General features: G+C 40.3%; 1 protein-coding gene across 3 annotated transcripts in view; it reads right to left on the bottom strand.

The window, feature by feature from the left end:
- LOC141106029 (interferon-induced protein with tetratricopeptide repeats 5-like) overlaps positions 1-15,554 on the bottom strand; it is a 71,071-nt gene that overhangs the window by 24,071 nt on the left and 31,446 nt on the right. For 2 of the 3 annotated variants that reach the window (XM_073596370.1, XM_073596369.1), the window contains exon 2: positions 3,371-8,015. The exons of the other annotated variant lie outside the window; for it this stretch is intronic. In XM_073596370.1, the coding sequence (XP_073452471.1) occupies positions 6,560-8,015 (1,456 nt within the window). In that variant the 3' untranslated portion in view covers positions 3,371-6,559. Of the gene's footprint in view, positions 1-3,370; positions 8,016-15,554 lie in introns of those variants that run through there. 3 annotated transcript variants of the gene reach the window in all.

Below are 15,554 nucleotides of genomic sequence, written 5' to 3'. Positions count from 1 at the left end.
AAAATCTGGTGCAGCTGTTCTGTGCATAGTGACCAATCAGCCTCTAGGTTTTATTGCCAAAGCTTAATTGTGCAAGCTGAAGTTAGAAGCTGATTGGCTGCCATATACAGCTGCACCAGTTTTAGTAAATCCCCCCCCCCCCAGGGGTCTTTAGTAGGTTTTGACATTTTTTTGAGAATTAGTATGAAGGGTTACTATTGTACCCTGTACTCATTGCCCTAGAGGGGAGGGACAGATATCTGTGGGCCCCCTTTTTATAAAACTGTTGGTGGTCATGTGTACCCTGTCACAGACAGCATGATCCAGTAACAGAGACATGTTTTTCTCACAAGATGGGCAGGGATAGCCTTCTGGAAGAAGTAATAGTGGCTGGGTGAAAAGAAAAAATGGGTTCAGCGTCTATGATTTACACTATATTAATATGATATAATATACAATACAAAAGTATAAGGACGCCTGTTTTTACACACACATGAACTTTAATGGCATCCCAGTCTTAAGCCTTGTACACACGCTTCAATCTTTGAGCGACCGAACATCCGTTTTTTGTGGCATGCTAGTCTCATGTTGAAAGTGAAGAGGTTACTCACAATTAGGGATGTGCCGAACACCCCCCTGTTCAGTTCTCAGCAGAATATGCGAACAGGCAAAAAATGTGTTTGAATACGCGAACACCGTTAAAGCCTATGGGACACGAACACGAATGATCAAAAGTGCTCATTTTAAAGGCTTATATGCAAGTTATTGTCATAAAAAGTGTTTGGGGACCCGGGTCCTGCCCCAGGGGACATGTATCAATGCAAAAAAAAGTTTTAAAAACTGACGTTTTTTCGGGAGCAGTGATTTTAATAATGTTTAAAGTGAAACAATAAAAGTGAAATATTCCTTTAAATTTCGTACCTGGGGGGTGTCTATAGTATGCTTGTAAAGTAGCGCATGTTTCCCGTGTTTACAAGAGTCCTGGCACAAAATGATATTTCTAAAGGAAAAAAATTCATTTAAAAGTACTCGCGGCTATGATGAATTGTCCGTCCCGGCAATCCACTTAAAAGTCATTGAAAAAAACGGCATGGGATTCCCCCACAGTCCATTACCAGGCCCTTTGGGTCTGGTATGAATATTAAGGGGAACCCCGAACCAAAATTTAAAAAAAAAAATTTGCGTGGGCCCCCCGCCCAATTTCCATACCAGGCCCTTCAGGTCTGGTATGAATCCATACCAGACTCTTATCCGAGCACGCAACATGGCAGGCTGCAGGAAAAGAGGGGGGGATGAGAGAGCGCCCCCCCTCCTGAACTGTACCAGGCCACATGCCCTCAACATGGGGAGGGTGCTTTGGGGTAGCCCCCCAAAGCACCTTGTCCCCATGTTGATGGGGACAAGGGCCTCATCCCCGCAACCCTTGCCTGGTGGTTGTGGGGGTCTGCAGGCGGAGGGCTTATCGGAATTTGGAAGCCCCCTCTAACAAGGGGACCCCCAGATCCCGGCCTCCCCCCTGTGTAAAATGGTAACGGGTATGTGCATTCCTGGGACCGACAATTCATTATAGCCACGAGTACTTTTAAATTACTTTTTCTCCTTTAGAAATGTCATTTTGCTCTCGCACTGTTCTAAACATGGGAAACATGCGCCACTTTACAGGCATACTATAGACACCCCCCAGGTACGAAATTTAAAGGAATATTTCACTTTTATTGTTTCACTTTAAGCATTATTAAAATCACTGCTCCCAAAAAAAATGGCCGTTTTTAAAACTTTTTTTTGCATTGATCCATGTCCCCTGGGGCAGGACCCAGGTCCCCAAACACTTTTTATGACAATACCATGCATATAAGCCTTTAAAATTAGCCCTTTTGATTTCTCCCATAGACTTTTAAAGGGTGTACTGCGGCTTACGTTCAACTCGAACATCGGGCTCATCCCTACTCACAAAATGAACATTTTCGTAAGACAGAATACAACTTCAGAAGTAATGTAATGTGTTGAATAGTTTTGTATTTATACTTTTGTTTCTGAGCATGGGTAGCCTTGCTCTTACAATTTTTTGCATACGAATGCACTAATGATACGAAAATTGGAGTTTACATCTGACAAAAATTTTATAGTCTGCACATCCAGCTTTTGTCTGAGGAAAAAGCGAAATTGGCTGTTCAAAGCACCGTACTAACGATCCGAAAATCAGCAGACAGCTCGTCGTACGAATTTTCCATTTGATTTTCATATCGTGTGTATGGGCCTTAAGTCCGTAAGGTTCAATAATGAGTTGGCCCACCCTTGCAACAATAACTGCTTCAACTCTTCTGAGAATGCTGTCCACAAGATTTGGAGTGAGTCTATGGGAATGTTTGACCATTCTTCCAGAAGCTCATTTGTGAGGTCAGGCACTGATGGACAAGAAGGCCTGGCTCGCAGTCTCCACACTAATTCCTCCCAAAGATGTTCTATGGGGTTGAGGTCAGGACTCTGTGCAGGCCACTCAAGTTCCTCCACCCCAAACCCACTCATCCATGTCTTTATGGACCTTGCTTTGTGCACTGGTGAGCAGTCATGTTGGAACAGGAAGGGGCCACCCCCAAACTGTTCCCACAAAGTTGGGAGCATATAATTGTTGTTTTGTTGTTGAAATACTTTAAGGTGTATCGGTAAGAGCTGAGTGAGCAAGATGTGTCATCTTCAGGTGTGCAGAGAAATAACAAAACAATTCAGAGTCTCCTCTGGGTGTAGTGCTACACAAGGTTATATAGTTCTATGATTATATAGTTCTACAGTTAGGAGGTATGATGAGAGGGCTGGGTGAAGGCATGATGGTATTAAAAGTCTTTTAATTAAAAGCAATTCCCTCCATATGTACTAAATACACTGTAAGGATTTAACTCAAACATGTATTAGATTGCAGCATCCCAATTCTTCAAAAATGTGATGGCTGCATTCGCTTTCTTTTTTAGGTTTTCTTTCTCTCGTTTTTCCTTGAGGATCTGGCAAGTAAGTCTGATGTTTTTTCGACAGAATAAGCTGTCCTGCAAATGTATCAGTTAAGAGTGTTGAGATTGGTTATCTGCAATATAATAAATTTTTGGTTTTGGGTTTAATACCACTTTTAAGAAAATTGTAAGCCAAACTCAAACGTTCTTTTTCCCCATGGGAGCCACATATATTAATTTAATTTTGGTCTGGTCTTAATTGGCTTGCTTTAATTGGGTTATGAGGGTAACAGCTGTGTTTCTTCTCCCATAACCAAGTGCTGAGTGAAGCTGGGTTCCAATCAGTGGTGCCGTTGTCACTGCAAGGCTCTTTTATATCTTTCTTTATAAACTGAACATCCCCTTTAAGATCAGAATCTGTATTTGTAAGCCAAATATTGAAAAAGCAATTGATTTTAAAGAAATCTTTATTAATTTTCAGCAAAATTCCACATCACAACAATATCTGTAAAGCACTATAGTAAATATCTAAGACATAATAGCGGAAAGTACAACTGTTAATGTGCAATTCACACTGATGTTTGGTGTCTATTGAGATGTCAGGTGACACTGGACGTTTCAAAGCTGAAAACAGAAGTAGTGTTGTCAGCTATCTGACCATGCTTTGTGACAGATGTAAATCAAGACTGTATAATCCCTTGACAGGTAAAGCAGCTCACATATCTGTGTTTTAGCTCTGTGTATTTATCTACTTGTCTTGCGTCACACTTTAATGTTATAAATAATCGAAGAAAACAAAAATCAAACTTGCGCTTAGTGTAGCATGAGACTGCAGCACTTCCAAATGTCTGAATATAGATATGGATAGAGAAATGACTGTGCAGGTGATGAAAGGGAATATGCAAAAAAATGACAAAAAAAAGCTGCTAGCAATAACACAACAGAACAAATTGTGTACCAATTTATAAAATCGGAATTGCCATGCTAGTTGAGCAAACAATAGCGATAAACAAGTAAAATATCAAACAGCAATCCGTGACGTGTTTCCATGTGGGAATGAACAATAAATGCAATGTATGCAAATAAAGTCTTTAAAAACGTGTCCAGGAGGAAGCGAATGACCATTTACGGAGTGCACCTTTACCGTAATTGATAAAAGTGCGCTTACCAGAACTCTAGACTCCACATTATAAGTGTCTAGATAAGCGTGGAATCACAAATCATGGCGAATCCATCCATTTGGAAGATGATGAGACAATGTCATGGTGGACCTTGCTGGTTCCTAATCGCTCTCATGGATGTCCCATAAAGAAAAGAAGAATAGCCACATAATGTAAACCTGTATGATGGTTTATTAAAAATAAGCGTTGCCAAAAACTTACACAGGTCCAGTAAAAATCAGGCAGTGAATGTAAAGATTCCCGGGTACAGAGATCAAACAAGCGTGGTGTTGACAGACATAGACTCCTCCCTATATGTTTCCTCAGATGTGACGTCATTGGGGGCATGACAGGTAAATCAGCTCATATATCTGTGTTTTAGCTGTGTGTATATATATCTACGTGTCTTGCGTCACACTTTAATGTCATTAATAAATTAAGAAAACAAAAATCAAACTTGCACTTAGTGTAGCATGAGACTGCAGCACTTCCAAATGTCTGATTACAGGACATAAGAATCTTATACAACATAATAAGTGTGCATATCCCTATAAACCCAATATAAATAAAAAAAACATAAATCCATCACATAAAAAGTACATCAATGAATAAAATCCAAAATAAAAATCAAACGTACTGTATGTGTTATTAACCTGCCTGGATCCTCAATGTTATGCAAAAGCACAAATTGATCTCATTCTGGTAAGAGGCTGTGCATGCGGGAGCAGCACCTGAACACTGGAAGTACTTTATATGCTTTAAAATGTCACCGAAAGCACTTCAATTCACTTGGTGGACTTTAGATTACATTGTTTGGACCTTTTATACACATATATCATCTATTTCTTATATGAACTTGTTTGGCTGATTATTAGTACTGCACATACGTTTGATTTTTAATGTGGATATTATTATTGACGTACTTTTTATGTGATGGATTTATGATTTTTTTTTATTTATTTATATTGAGTCTATAGGGATATGCGCACAATTATTTTGTATGATATTCTAATGTCAACAATAGTGCCCAACTAAATAAAATAATGGAATCAAATATTACTGTAGTGGTTGAGACTTTACATGCCAGTCAGCATTTAGTGATCTAGTGAAATAATACTTTTGGACCTCTTACTGGTCCAGTCTGGTAGCCCACACTCCATCCAAGACTGCAGACTCCACAGGTAGGGATTCTGCTTTTACTGACTCACAGCGACGATGGGACCAGGTTCACCTTCCATTGTATTGTCATCACCCTATTATGTACTATATAATGATAAGAAGTATAGTACTCTATTTGGGCAATAACTGGAGGGCAGTGAGTGAGGAGAGGGGAAACCTGTACTCCGGGATGGAATGTAGACTTACCAAGAAAAGCACAGAAAAGTTTGGGTAATAGCCTACAATCATCAGTATCAGTTCACAATTGAGCTGGTCGATTCACTGCCCCTAAACAATGCCCATTTTAGGGGAACTGATCAACTCACTATTTTATATAAATCGTTCTGTTGACATAAATACTTCTTGTATATACTGTATTTAGTAAAAAATAGGATAGGTATGTAGAGCAGGAGATTCATGTTACCGACTGCTGAACATGTTAATTATATTACTTTAAATAATAATAATAATAATAGTAATAATAAAATAGTACTTTATATAAGCATATACACAGTCAATTGGTTAAAGCTGAAGTTTAGCTAAAAAAAAAAAAACCTACAGCTTTAGTCCTTTAGTCATACCATGTACCTGTAATAAAGTATGTCCCACATTGGGCAAGCCGCTGGATCTTGGAGAAATCTTCACTGCCCCATCCTCTTCCTGTCTCTGAACTTTTGGTGCTACTATAGTTAACAGCTTCAGGCAGAAGACCTGTTCAGATGGTCTGATAAGGATTCACCCCCTTCCTCCTCCATTGAGAAAAATGTATTCATTTATTACATTACTCACATGACCGGAACACAATCTGTGAATGGGGAGAGTCTGATCAGTCACAGGATTCTCTTCTTCATTCACATATGGAGTGACAAGCAGTGTATTCAATGAAAGAACATTTCTCAATGGAGAAGGGGGTGGGGTGTCCTCATCAGATAATTCTTATTGCAGTTCTGCCTAAATACCTAAAGCTGTTAACCATGGCTGCTCCTGCTCAATACAGCCCCATAGACATCTCTGGGATCATTCCTGGTCTCGAGACACAGTGACATAGAAGATCATTGGGCACTAATGAACACCACTGGATGTAAACAAACAGCGGAACCATGGCCATTGGAGCAAGGTAAGTATGCATCTCTAGTGGGGGAGGATGGTTTAATTTAGGTCAAGGGAAAGGGGCAAAAAGCATACATGTACTTTTCCTTTAACAGCCAAACAGAAGTTGCTTTGCACTATTTTAATGACAAACCCTACTGGAAGCTGGTTTCTGATTGAGTGCTATAAATTGGTGCACATCATTGCCTTTGCACCAGTTTAGTATTTTTTTTATATTTTCAGCTTCAGATCACACAGCTCACTCAAATATTCATCATTGCCTGGATCAAATTTCAAGGCTTTTTCATAGCATTCAATGGCATCTTTTATGTTTCCATTATTCTTATAGACAAACCCAAGCAATTCAAAACCAGACACCTGAGGTGGGTAAATCTTTATCTTCCTTTCGGCCAGTCTTTTTAACGCTTTCTCACTTAAATCCCTGGACAGACTTGGGTATGATATCTGGAAACTTTCTTTGTAATACTTTATTGCTTCTGATTCAGATCTCCTGTGGTACTCTTGAAAGCGGCCATAAGCCTGGTTGACCTGTTGCTTCTCTTCATCTGTGAGATTAGTAAATTGCAAAACTTGTTTAAATGTGTCATCTGCTTTCTGGTAGGCCTTTAATTCGCAATACATATTTGCCAGGTCTGTGTATGCGTAGACAAATGTCTTCTTGTGTTCCAGCACCTTTTCAAAGTGAAAAATGGCTTTATTAACAAACTCATTCACTTGTTCCTGGTGTACGTACCGGAGTTGAGGGTTTTCCTTTTCAAGCTTCCTTAAATTGATCATTTTCTGCCTGTAACACAGTCCTATTTGGTGATGAAGAAAGCCAGAGGTTGGCATAAGGTCAACAGCTTCTTTTAGGACACTCAAAGCCTCATCTATTAGCCCAGCTTTTCTGTAAAACTTGGCCACATAACGAAGTAGATATGGAAGATTTGGAGCTTGTTGCAGAGCTTCTTCTATGTATGTTCTTCCTTCCTTATTTCTATTTAGCTCCTGCAGTTTCAGTGCAAGAAGTGCTTTCAAGACAGCATCTTTTGGATTTACTTCTACAGCATGTTGCAAGAGCTCTAGGGATTTGCATTCAGAAGCTTCACATTTCTTACTGTTCAACCCCTCCAAACGGTATACTGCTATGGCATGACCTGAACACCACTCAGGTTCTTCTGGATTTAGTTCCAGAGCTTTCTCAAAGCATTCTTTGGCTTTCTCGTAATATTGTGCACAAAATTTTAACAGTGACCACCCTTGTTCACCATACACCTCTGCTATTTTGTTAGTACCATTAGGCAATTGCTTGAGCTCACCATAGATGTGGTTTACCTTTTCTATGTACATCTGAGCTTTTTCATACTGGTTCATGTAAAAGTATATCCAGGCATAGTTTCCAAAAGTCACAAGTAACTTTTTGCTTTTTCCATCAGTATTATTTTCTTCAACATTTTCCTCTGCTTTCTTCAAGTTATCAATGGCTTCTGTGTAATCACCTTTCAAGTGCATTATGTAGGCAAGGAGATTGTACACCATATATTTGTTGCTGGTGACCAGGTATATAAGTTGGTAATCAAGTCTTTCTTTCAGCTCATCAGCATTGCTATCTTTTCCTAGCAGCCTCCAAGTAAAATGGCACTGTAACTGCAGCAAGCTGGATTTTAAAGCGATTTTAGAAGGTACACTATAGAAGAACATAAAACAAATTGCAAATATTACATACTATGGTAGAACATTTTTGCAAACATTCATGCCTACAATCATATGTTCATACAGGGCTTCCAACATATATGATATTTAACTATACAGCTTGTCACTAGTAGTTGCCCAGTCTCTCCTCATGCCTTTTGGGGTCTTGCTGGCAAGCCATCCAGCAGATCACAGCAGTGTCAATCCCCAACTATAGACTATCATGTCTCATTTCCAGTTCTCCTCAAGAGAAATGGAAATGGTAACAGTAAAAATAGGATGCACTGGCCTAGTGCTTGGAATTCAGGCAGAGATATCCAAATCTTTAAAATCTATGGAAATCTAGTAAATCATTCAATCTATCAGCAAACACACAATACCCAGGGCCTGAACTTTGGGATGGCTTGGGGCTAAGACTCATGCTGATACACTATAAAGCAAAGCTGCTATTATGTTGGGTGATGTGTGCTACACGCAACAGGGATCATGTTAACAAACATTAGAGCAGCCGGGCCCTTCATAATAATCAAAATCTCTATATCTCTATTCTTAAGCTGTATAAAATAGTAAAGCCTTGACCCATTAATATATTTTATATATATATATATTGATGTGGAAATGTGAGACCTATGATTTTTTACCTTCAATGATAATCAACATTCATAAATGGACATGCAATATGACTTAAAGCAGTGTGTCAGGAAATTGCCTGGACATTCTGAGAACAGCTGACATATTAAACAGCTCTGGTTTAAGCTTTGTTTATAGTGTCAGTTTACCACCTGGTTTATAGATGTATTGTCCCTTGAAGGGAATCACTTGGGGGATGTGAGGCCGACTGGGAGTAGTATTGTTACCAAACTTGTTTCACTTAAATAGGGTTGGGCAGAGAGGGGTTTATGACATGTAAAGACCTCCAGTTAGCCAAGTGTTAGGTGCAACCCCCCACCCTTGAAAGAATGTGGCAATGCCTTAGCATATGGAAGGGGGGGGGTTACAAATGTGTATATATTGTAACACAGATCACTGCCCAGGTCTCTCTCCGGCTGACGGTCTAGATGAAGGATGGTTACGTAAGACTTCTCCATACAATGTATCTCTATTATCTTCTGTCTCTTTTCTTTTCTGTAATCTTTTCTACTGTAGGATTTGGGCCTTAATACCTTATTAATCTCTTGATAGCATGGGTATGACCATTATAGCAACATTTATTATCATTGGTAACATTGTTTTTAAGGTTATATCATTTATGTTATAGTTGCTAATCTCATATTAACACAAGTTTCTTTTCTGTACAATAGTAAGTTTAAATAAATTAGATTGTTACCCTTTTTGAACAGATATCATTCGTTCTTAATTTCATGGGTTGATTCATATATAGATAAAAGGTTTTAATCACTTATGTATCATTAAATATATAAGTGAGGTAGGTATAAAGGGATCCACGTCAGATGGTGCCCCGTGTGAGGAAGTTTAATTTTGGGGTGAATATGATTCTTATATGGAAGACAGAGCTGGTTTTGTGTTTACCTGTCTCCCATCTGAATACCCAGACTAAAAAAACTTATTAGAACTTTACCTTTTGTCTGTGCTAATACTTTGATGAGACTGATTTTGAATAATGCATATGAGAAATAGAAATGGAAACTGTATATTGTGTATGATTATAGATGTGGGATTAGTTGCAAACTGCAATGTGTGGGTTTTGTAAGCAACTGCATGTTTGTGGCCATGCACGGGGGAGGAGCAGCCAGGCTCGCTGTTCCAAGGTTGTTACATTAGGATATGTATGTGGAAAGGGCTACTCCCTGTACACAATAGGAAGAGGGAGGGTTTCTTTTTGTTTTTGAGATGAAAAGACCATGCAAGCATTCACTGTGGGTGGGATGGTCTCAGGATCCCAGAAACACTGTTTGTATTTATGAGATGTTTTTTTTCTGTGAAAGCTGATGCCAGAAGAAGGATTGAACTTTCTTTGAGAAAAGTGGGTACGTTTGAGCTGTGTTATATTGTGGCGTTGTTATTTCATTGTAAAGCATGTGTTGCTAAGTGTGCACTCTCAATTGTGCGTCAAGATTACATACTTTTCAGTGGAACTGTTCCTAAACTGTGTGTCTATGGTTAAGTGTGCATTTACAAATGTGTAGTCAGTCTTTGTGGAGAAAGGAGTCTAGTGAAGTCTGATTTAGCAGGATCAACAATTGCATTTCACGTGTTGGTGTTTTAGTGTGCCCTTTTTCTCATTGGCCATTTTGTGGTCGCCGTGAGACTGTGGCTCGATGTTCATTTGCAACTACCAGTTTATGTTTTATGTAACTTTTGGCTTTTTCGGATGTGTTGTTTGGTTGGAGAGCCTGTATTTGAGGCCTGCCAGGGTCCCTAGTGATATGCAGAATGAAATGTTTGTAAGTGTTCATTTAGTATCTCAAATGTGTAATTTTGTAGGGAGAAATTTTAGTTTTGGCGGGTAAATGCGCCATTTTGTTGGGGCCTGGCCTTCCTCTGCCATTTCCTTTTGTTGTTACCATGTGACTGTGCTGTGGTTTTCGTCGGCCATCTTGCTGTAGTCTACCATGTGGTCGTGGCCTGGCTTTCATTTGTGCTGTTTGGCCTGTGGGTCATCCTATAGGGGAAGGTGCAGCCACCATTCCTTTGTGTGTGAAACCATGTGATATGAGCCACCATTTTGTTTCTAGGCATTATTTCTGTTTTAAGGGAATGTAAGCTTTTGTAGGGGTTCTGTGTTTGTACTTTTTGTCAACTCTTCAGTAGAAGAGTGGCGATTTTTGTATTGGATTTCTGTTCTGGTGGGAAAATGCACCCTTTTGTTGTGGCCGGGCTTTTGTTGTAGACACCATGAGGCCATGGTCGGCGGCCATTTTGAGAGGTGCAGTTTAAGGATTTTGTGCTTTCTAGCCTGTAAATCATCCCAGAGGGGAAGCTGCTCCAATTCCTTTGTATGGGTGTAGCCATCCAGTCTACTTTGCATTGAATTTAATAGCTTTAACTGAGTTTTTGTACTTTTAGCGGTGCATATTTTTAAAATATTTTTGGAGTTCTTCAGAGGGCAATTCATTGTTTTGAGGCTTGTATTGTATATCCTGCAAGAGTTTAGGAAGGGGGCAATTTATTCTTAGATCTCTCTATGCAGTTATGGTTAGGGAGCAGGATGTTTGGTGCACTCTGGGAGTGGCAGACAGAAGAGATGTACTGTGTGGACTATTAGAGGAGAGATGCTGTGTGTACTGTGGGGGGTGAGTCTGGCGGATATCATCAGACTCAGAGATCAAATTTTTTTATTTAAACAAAAAAAAAACAATGTCTTCTTTTAAGAAGGGTGTCATTTTTGGGAGCGTTCGTTTGATTTTCTAATCGTTAGTGGGGTCGGGTCGACGTTTATTTTCAACCACAGTGATGGGAAGATTTGGAGATAATAGGGAACTTCTTGGTCAAGGATATTGTCAGACAGTGTATGTGGTTTTCGTTCAGAAATTACATTGATTTTAAAAACAGAATTTTCAAACATTTTTTTTCATTCAGCAAAGGTACAAAGATTTTTTGTCTGAATATTCCTGTCTGAAAATTGATCCGTGTGGCCAGCATGAGGCTCGGTGCACGCCTATGCAGTTTGTTTTTTATCTATTTCTGCAGTGCTTTTTTGCTGTGCGTTTTCGATTTTCTTGCATGTGATTTTGCTGCAATTTGCGTTTTTGTTTTTTCTGGCCAGGTTGTTGTAGGTCAGATTGGAGGACACGGGTTGCTGCAGGGGTGCATTGTATGTTTTTCTGCAGCTTCTCCCTTGGAGTGTATTGAACAGAAGAGGCGCTGTTTTGCATTAAGGAGGGAGTCCCTGACCCTTTCCAAATATGCTGGGGGGGGGGGGCATGGATGTGAACGTGTCTCATGGGAGGCCATGTGAATGAACTGTAGTGTGTTTCTGCAAAAGGCACCAGAAAAGCACATAGATGTGAACCAGGTCTAAGACGTTTATTAACATAATGGGGTTGAGAAGGTTAGGGTTGGCCCTTTGGGGTGCAGGGGGGAGCAGATAGTCACTACTGTAAGGGGTTCATTTTTTACTGTAGAACGATGAAAGTTATATTTACGTTTGCGATTGTTTGCTCTTTTTGTACTATAGAGGGCTCATTTTGTTTTTGTTTTTTAACCTCCATTGTGTTACCGGCCGATTGATTGATTGTGAAGGTAGTAGTCGAATGATTTTGTGGTCGATTGGTTGTAGATTAGTCGATTAGTTGTTTCAGCCCTAGTATGGATCTGTCTCTTTGTAAACTACTAACTGTGGATGGTGAGCTTTGTAATTAGACCTGTATACACTGGCTATATTGTAAACTGATACCAATCATATTGAAATTAGGTGTGCATCAGTTAACTGCCTCCTGTACCATAGGGTCCTGATTATCCAAGTTTATGTTAATCATTATGGAGATAACAGAAGTAATAGCCCTTCGTTAAGCATTTCCTTTAGAATACCTCTGAAAAGTCCACGGGGGAGATTGAACTATTATAGTTTGGAAAATCTCCACGCTATTTTTTTTGAAGGACTATAGTCAGAACAGGGAACATTAGGAGTAGTACGCTAGCAGCCCGCTCAGGCCGTGTAAAATAATCGGAATGCGGGGGCCGGTTATCGTGATAAAGGCGCAAACCATAACCGCTCCAATAGTAAAGCGCGGGGTTCTCTGTACGCAGAGTCCGGGAAAAAATTGTTCTGACAAGTAGTGAAAAAAAAAAATCGGCAAGGGTGACAGGGGCGGTACCTGTCAACCCAATTCTTGGTCAGAGAGTAGCTACCTCTGAAGTAAAGGCAACCTGTAAAAAGGTTGGGGAATCAGTTCAAGGTCCGGAGTCCTTAAAGGATGGGTAATCTAATCGCTTCAAAGAGGGGGTCTGAATGGGGTAAACCCTATCAAATGACCCCAAGGGAAGAGATGATAGATAGATATGGACCTTGGGTTGTGAAATATTTGCAAGATTGGGATCGTTGGACTGGGAAGAAGTATTTTAAAAGAGGTAATTTTAAGCCAAAAAGCTTGGGAAAATCTGTACCTTGCTCACCACAGAAAGATGACACGGCCATATGAAAAGACACGTTATTTATATGGATGCTGGAGTCAGCAAATAAAACAGAGGAAGTGAATGTTATTACTATGGGATTTAAGGAGAAATCATTCCAAACTCCTGAGAATGCGTCCATACAGCTGAGAAGGGGCTAATGAAATGGGATGGATCTCTGAAAGAATTTTAACCTTACCAAACAGATGTTATGGGTTTAAGGAGAAGTACAGGGTATTATAGAAAACATGCTGATGTGTGATGTCTAGAGGTCATCTATAACCTAGCCAATCGTGTGAGTGTGTGTGGAGTATGTAATATATGTTGTGTTGTGTGACGTTTGTTCTCAGCTGCTGACAGCCCACCCAAATGACCCCCCTTCTTTCTCACCAGGTCTGTGAAAAGGTGCAGCGAACTGTATTGACATGCAAATGACCTGAGCCAAGATAATTATCTGTACTAGTGAATTGAAAGATACATGTACTAAAATGACTTTGTTTTTCAGGAAAACAGTACTGGAGATGTTCTTTATGGTGAGGTATTATGATCTGTTGACAAATGGTACTGCTGAAAGGTTTTTTACAGATTGCTAATTTTTTTCAACCATGGTGAATAAATTTTTTTTTGGAATTATTGGTATACCATAAAACAAAAAATCCACGTGGTATTAATGTGTATTAAGTAATACATATTAATGATAAGTTGAGCTCAACAATTTTTTGGTATCTTAAAAAAAAAAAAGTGCACTGTTTATGTAATGTAATGTATATTTGTGTTTCATATGCTAATGTCTTGTTACAGGTATATAACCATTGGATTATTTTGTTTCTAGGAGGAAAATGGAATATTTATTACTAAATTTTATTGGTGTTTTATTTTTCAGATTCGATAATTGGGTTTCCTGGCTTTAAAGGGTCGGCTCGTGTACCCACTACTGTTCAGTGATCCCGGCGCCTCAGTGCTGCAAGGGATATTTCTTTGCCCTTTGGCCAGTTGTGTTTGGTAGCAGAAGTTCCTCGAGTTGGATACACATTATGCAATTTTTGTTTTCCAATTACCTTCAGATTTACCTTCAGATGTGTAGTATGAGGGCCTGCCTGATGGCATACAAGTTGAGAGTGTATAGTTTTGGGAGAGCCCGGAGAAGAGTTGTGCAGGAAGATCGTGTATATTGCACTCTGTGTTCTGGATGGAGAGGTCATTGCTGGGAAGGAAGCACCTGGGTATTAGTTGGGACATAGATGAGTTTGTTTCTGTGTCCTAAGGAATACCGATGTAACGTTAGTCAGGGAACTAGAGGGTTCTTTGAACCTAACCATAGGTAGAGGTGCATTGTATACCCTGGGCATGGTCTCTGAAATCCAGGCACAGGGATGGAGTTGTGTGGGCATGCTGTATTCTCCTCAGTGGATACCCATAGGTGTCCTTCCTGTCCTAGACTCCTTGTGTACCTTAACTAGTGGTCTGTGTCCTGCATGACAGGAAGACCAGTGCCCCATAAGGTGTGCAACCTCTATGAAGAGACAAGTGTACCTGGTGGCAGGTGGTTTTCAATCCGGGTATTCTGACTATTTCCCATCCTTAGGAAAGAGAGGCTTAATGGAGACTGTCTTTGGAGCTGGAGGTGGGGCACTGGGTACCTTAAAACACTATGGAGCTGGAGCTATTCAGGATCACATTGGGGGGTCTTGTGCTACATATCAGGGAAGGGGTTAGGAAAGCCAACTTGCTCTGTCCAGCATCACTTTGCAGGGACAGACAGGTGGGGGTAGTATCCAGGTTGCCTATGAGTCGTAATAGATTGGTGGATGACTCAGTTCCAGGATCGTCAAAAATCTTACTTGCACTGTTCTCATCCCTAATGGCAGGGATGGAACATTGTGCAGATATCACGGTCAATCTGGGTACTATCCTATCAGACTCTACTGGGTTACACCCTGGAGTCCATCTTGTTCTGATGGTTTGAGTCTGGACAGCCTCAGATGACTGGTACTGATAAGTGCTAGAGGAAGGAAGGGGTTGTGCTATGGGAAAAGGCAATAATGCTGGCACAGGGGGGGGGTCATGTCTAATGGATGCCGGGGTAGTGTCCCAACTGGTCCTAAACAAAGTTAAAACTATTTGAGACTGGAGACCAGGGTACTGGTGCTAGTATCACATGTCTAATGATGCACTAATGTTTTCAGCATCAGGTTAAATGGTGCTCAGCAGGGTACACTACCTCGGGGGAGTCTGATACACCTCCTCTGGCTCATGGCATGGATATAGCAGGAACACCGGGTTGTACCCCGATCACCCCTGAAGAAAGGTTTTATAGCAAACCTGACATCCCCTTACACCTACAGAAACTTCCTCTGGGATTTGGGGCTGAGTTAAAAGCTTGGCTGATGGATTTCGGACAACAGGATGAAATATTAAATGTACTAGGAGATGCTGAAAAACAAGCCACCATACGACTCAC

Source organism: Aquarana catesbeiana, linkage group LG08 (assembly GCF_042186555.1).
Source record: "Aquarana catesbeiana isolate 2022-GZ linkage group LG08, ASM4218655v1, whole genome shotgun sequence".
NCBI classification, from domain to species: domain Eukaryota; kingdom Metazoa; phylum Chordata; class Amphibia; order Anura; family Ranidae; genus Aquarana; species Aquarana catesbeiana.
Note: the sequence above shows the minus strand (reverse complement) of the source record. Positions and strands in the feature narration are given on the sequence as shown.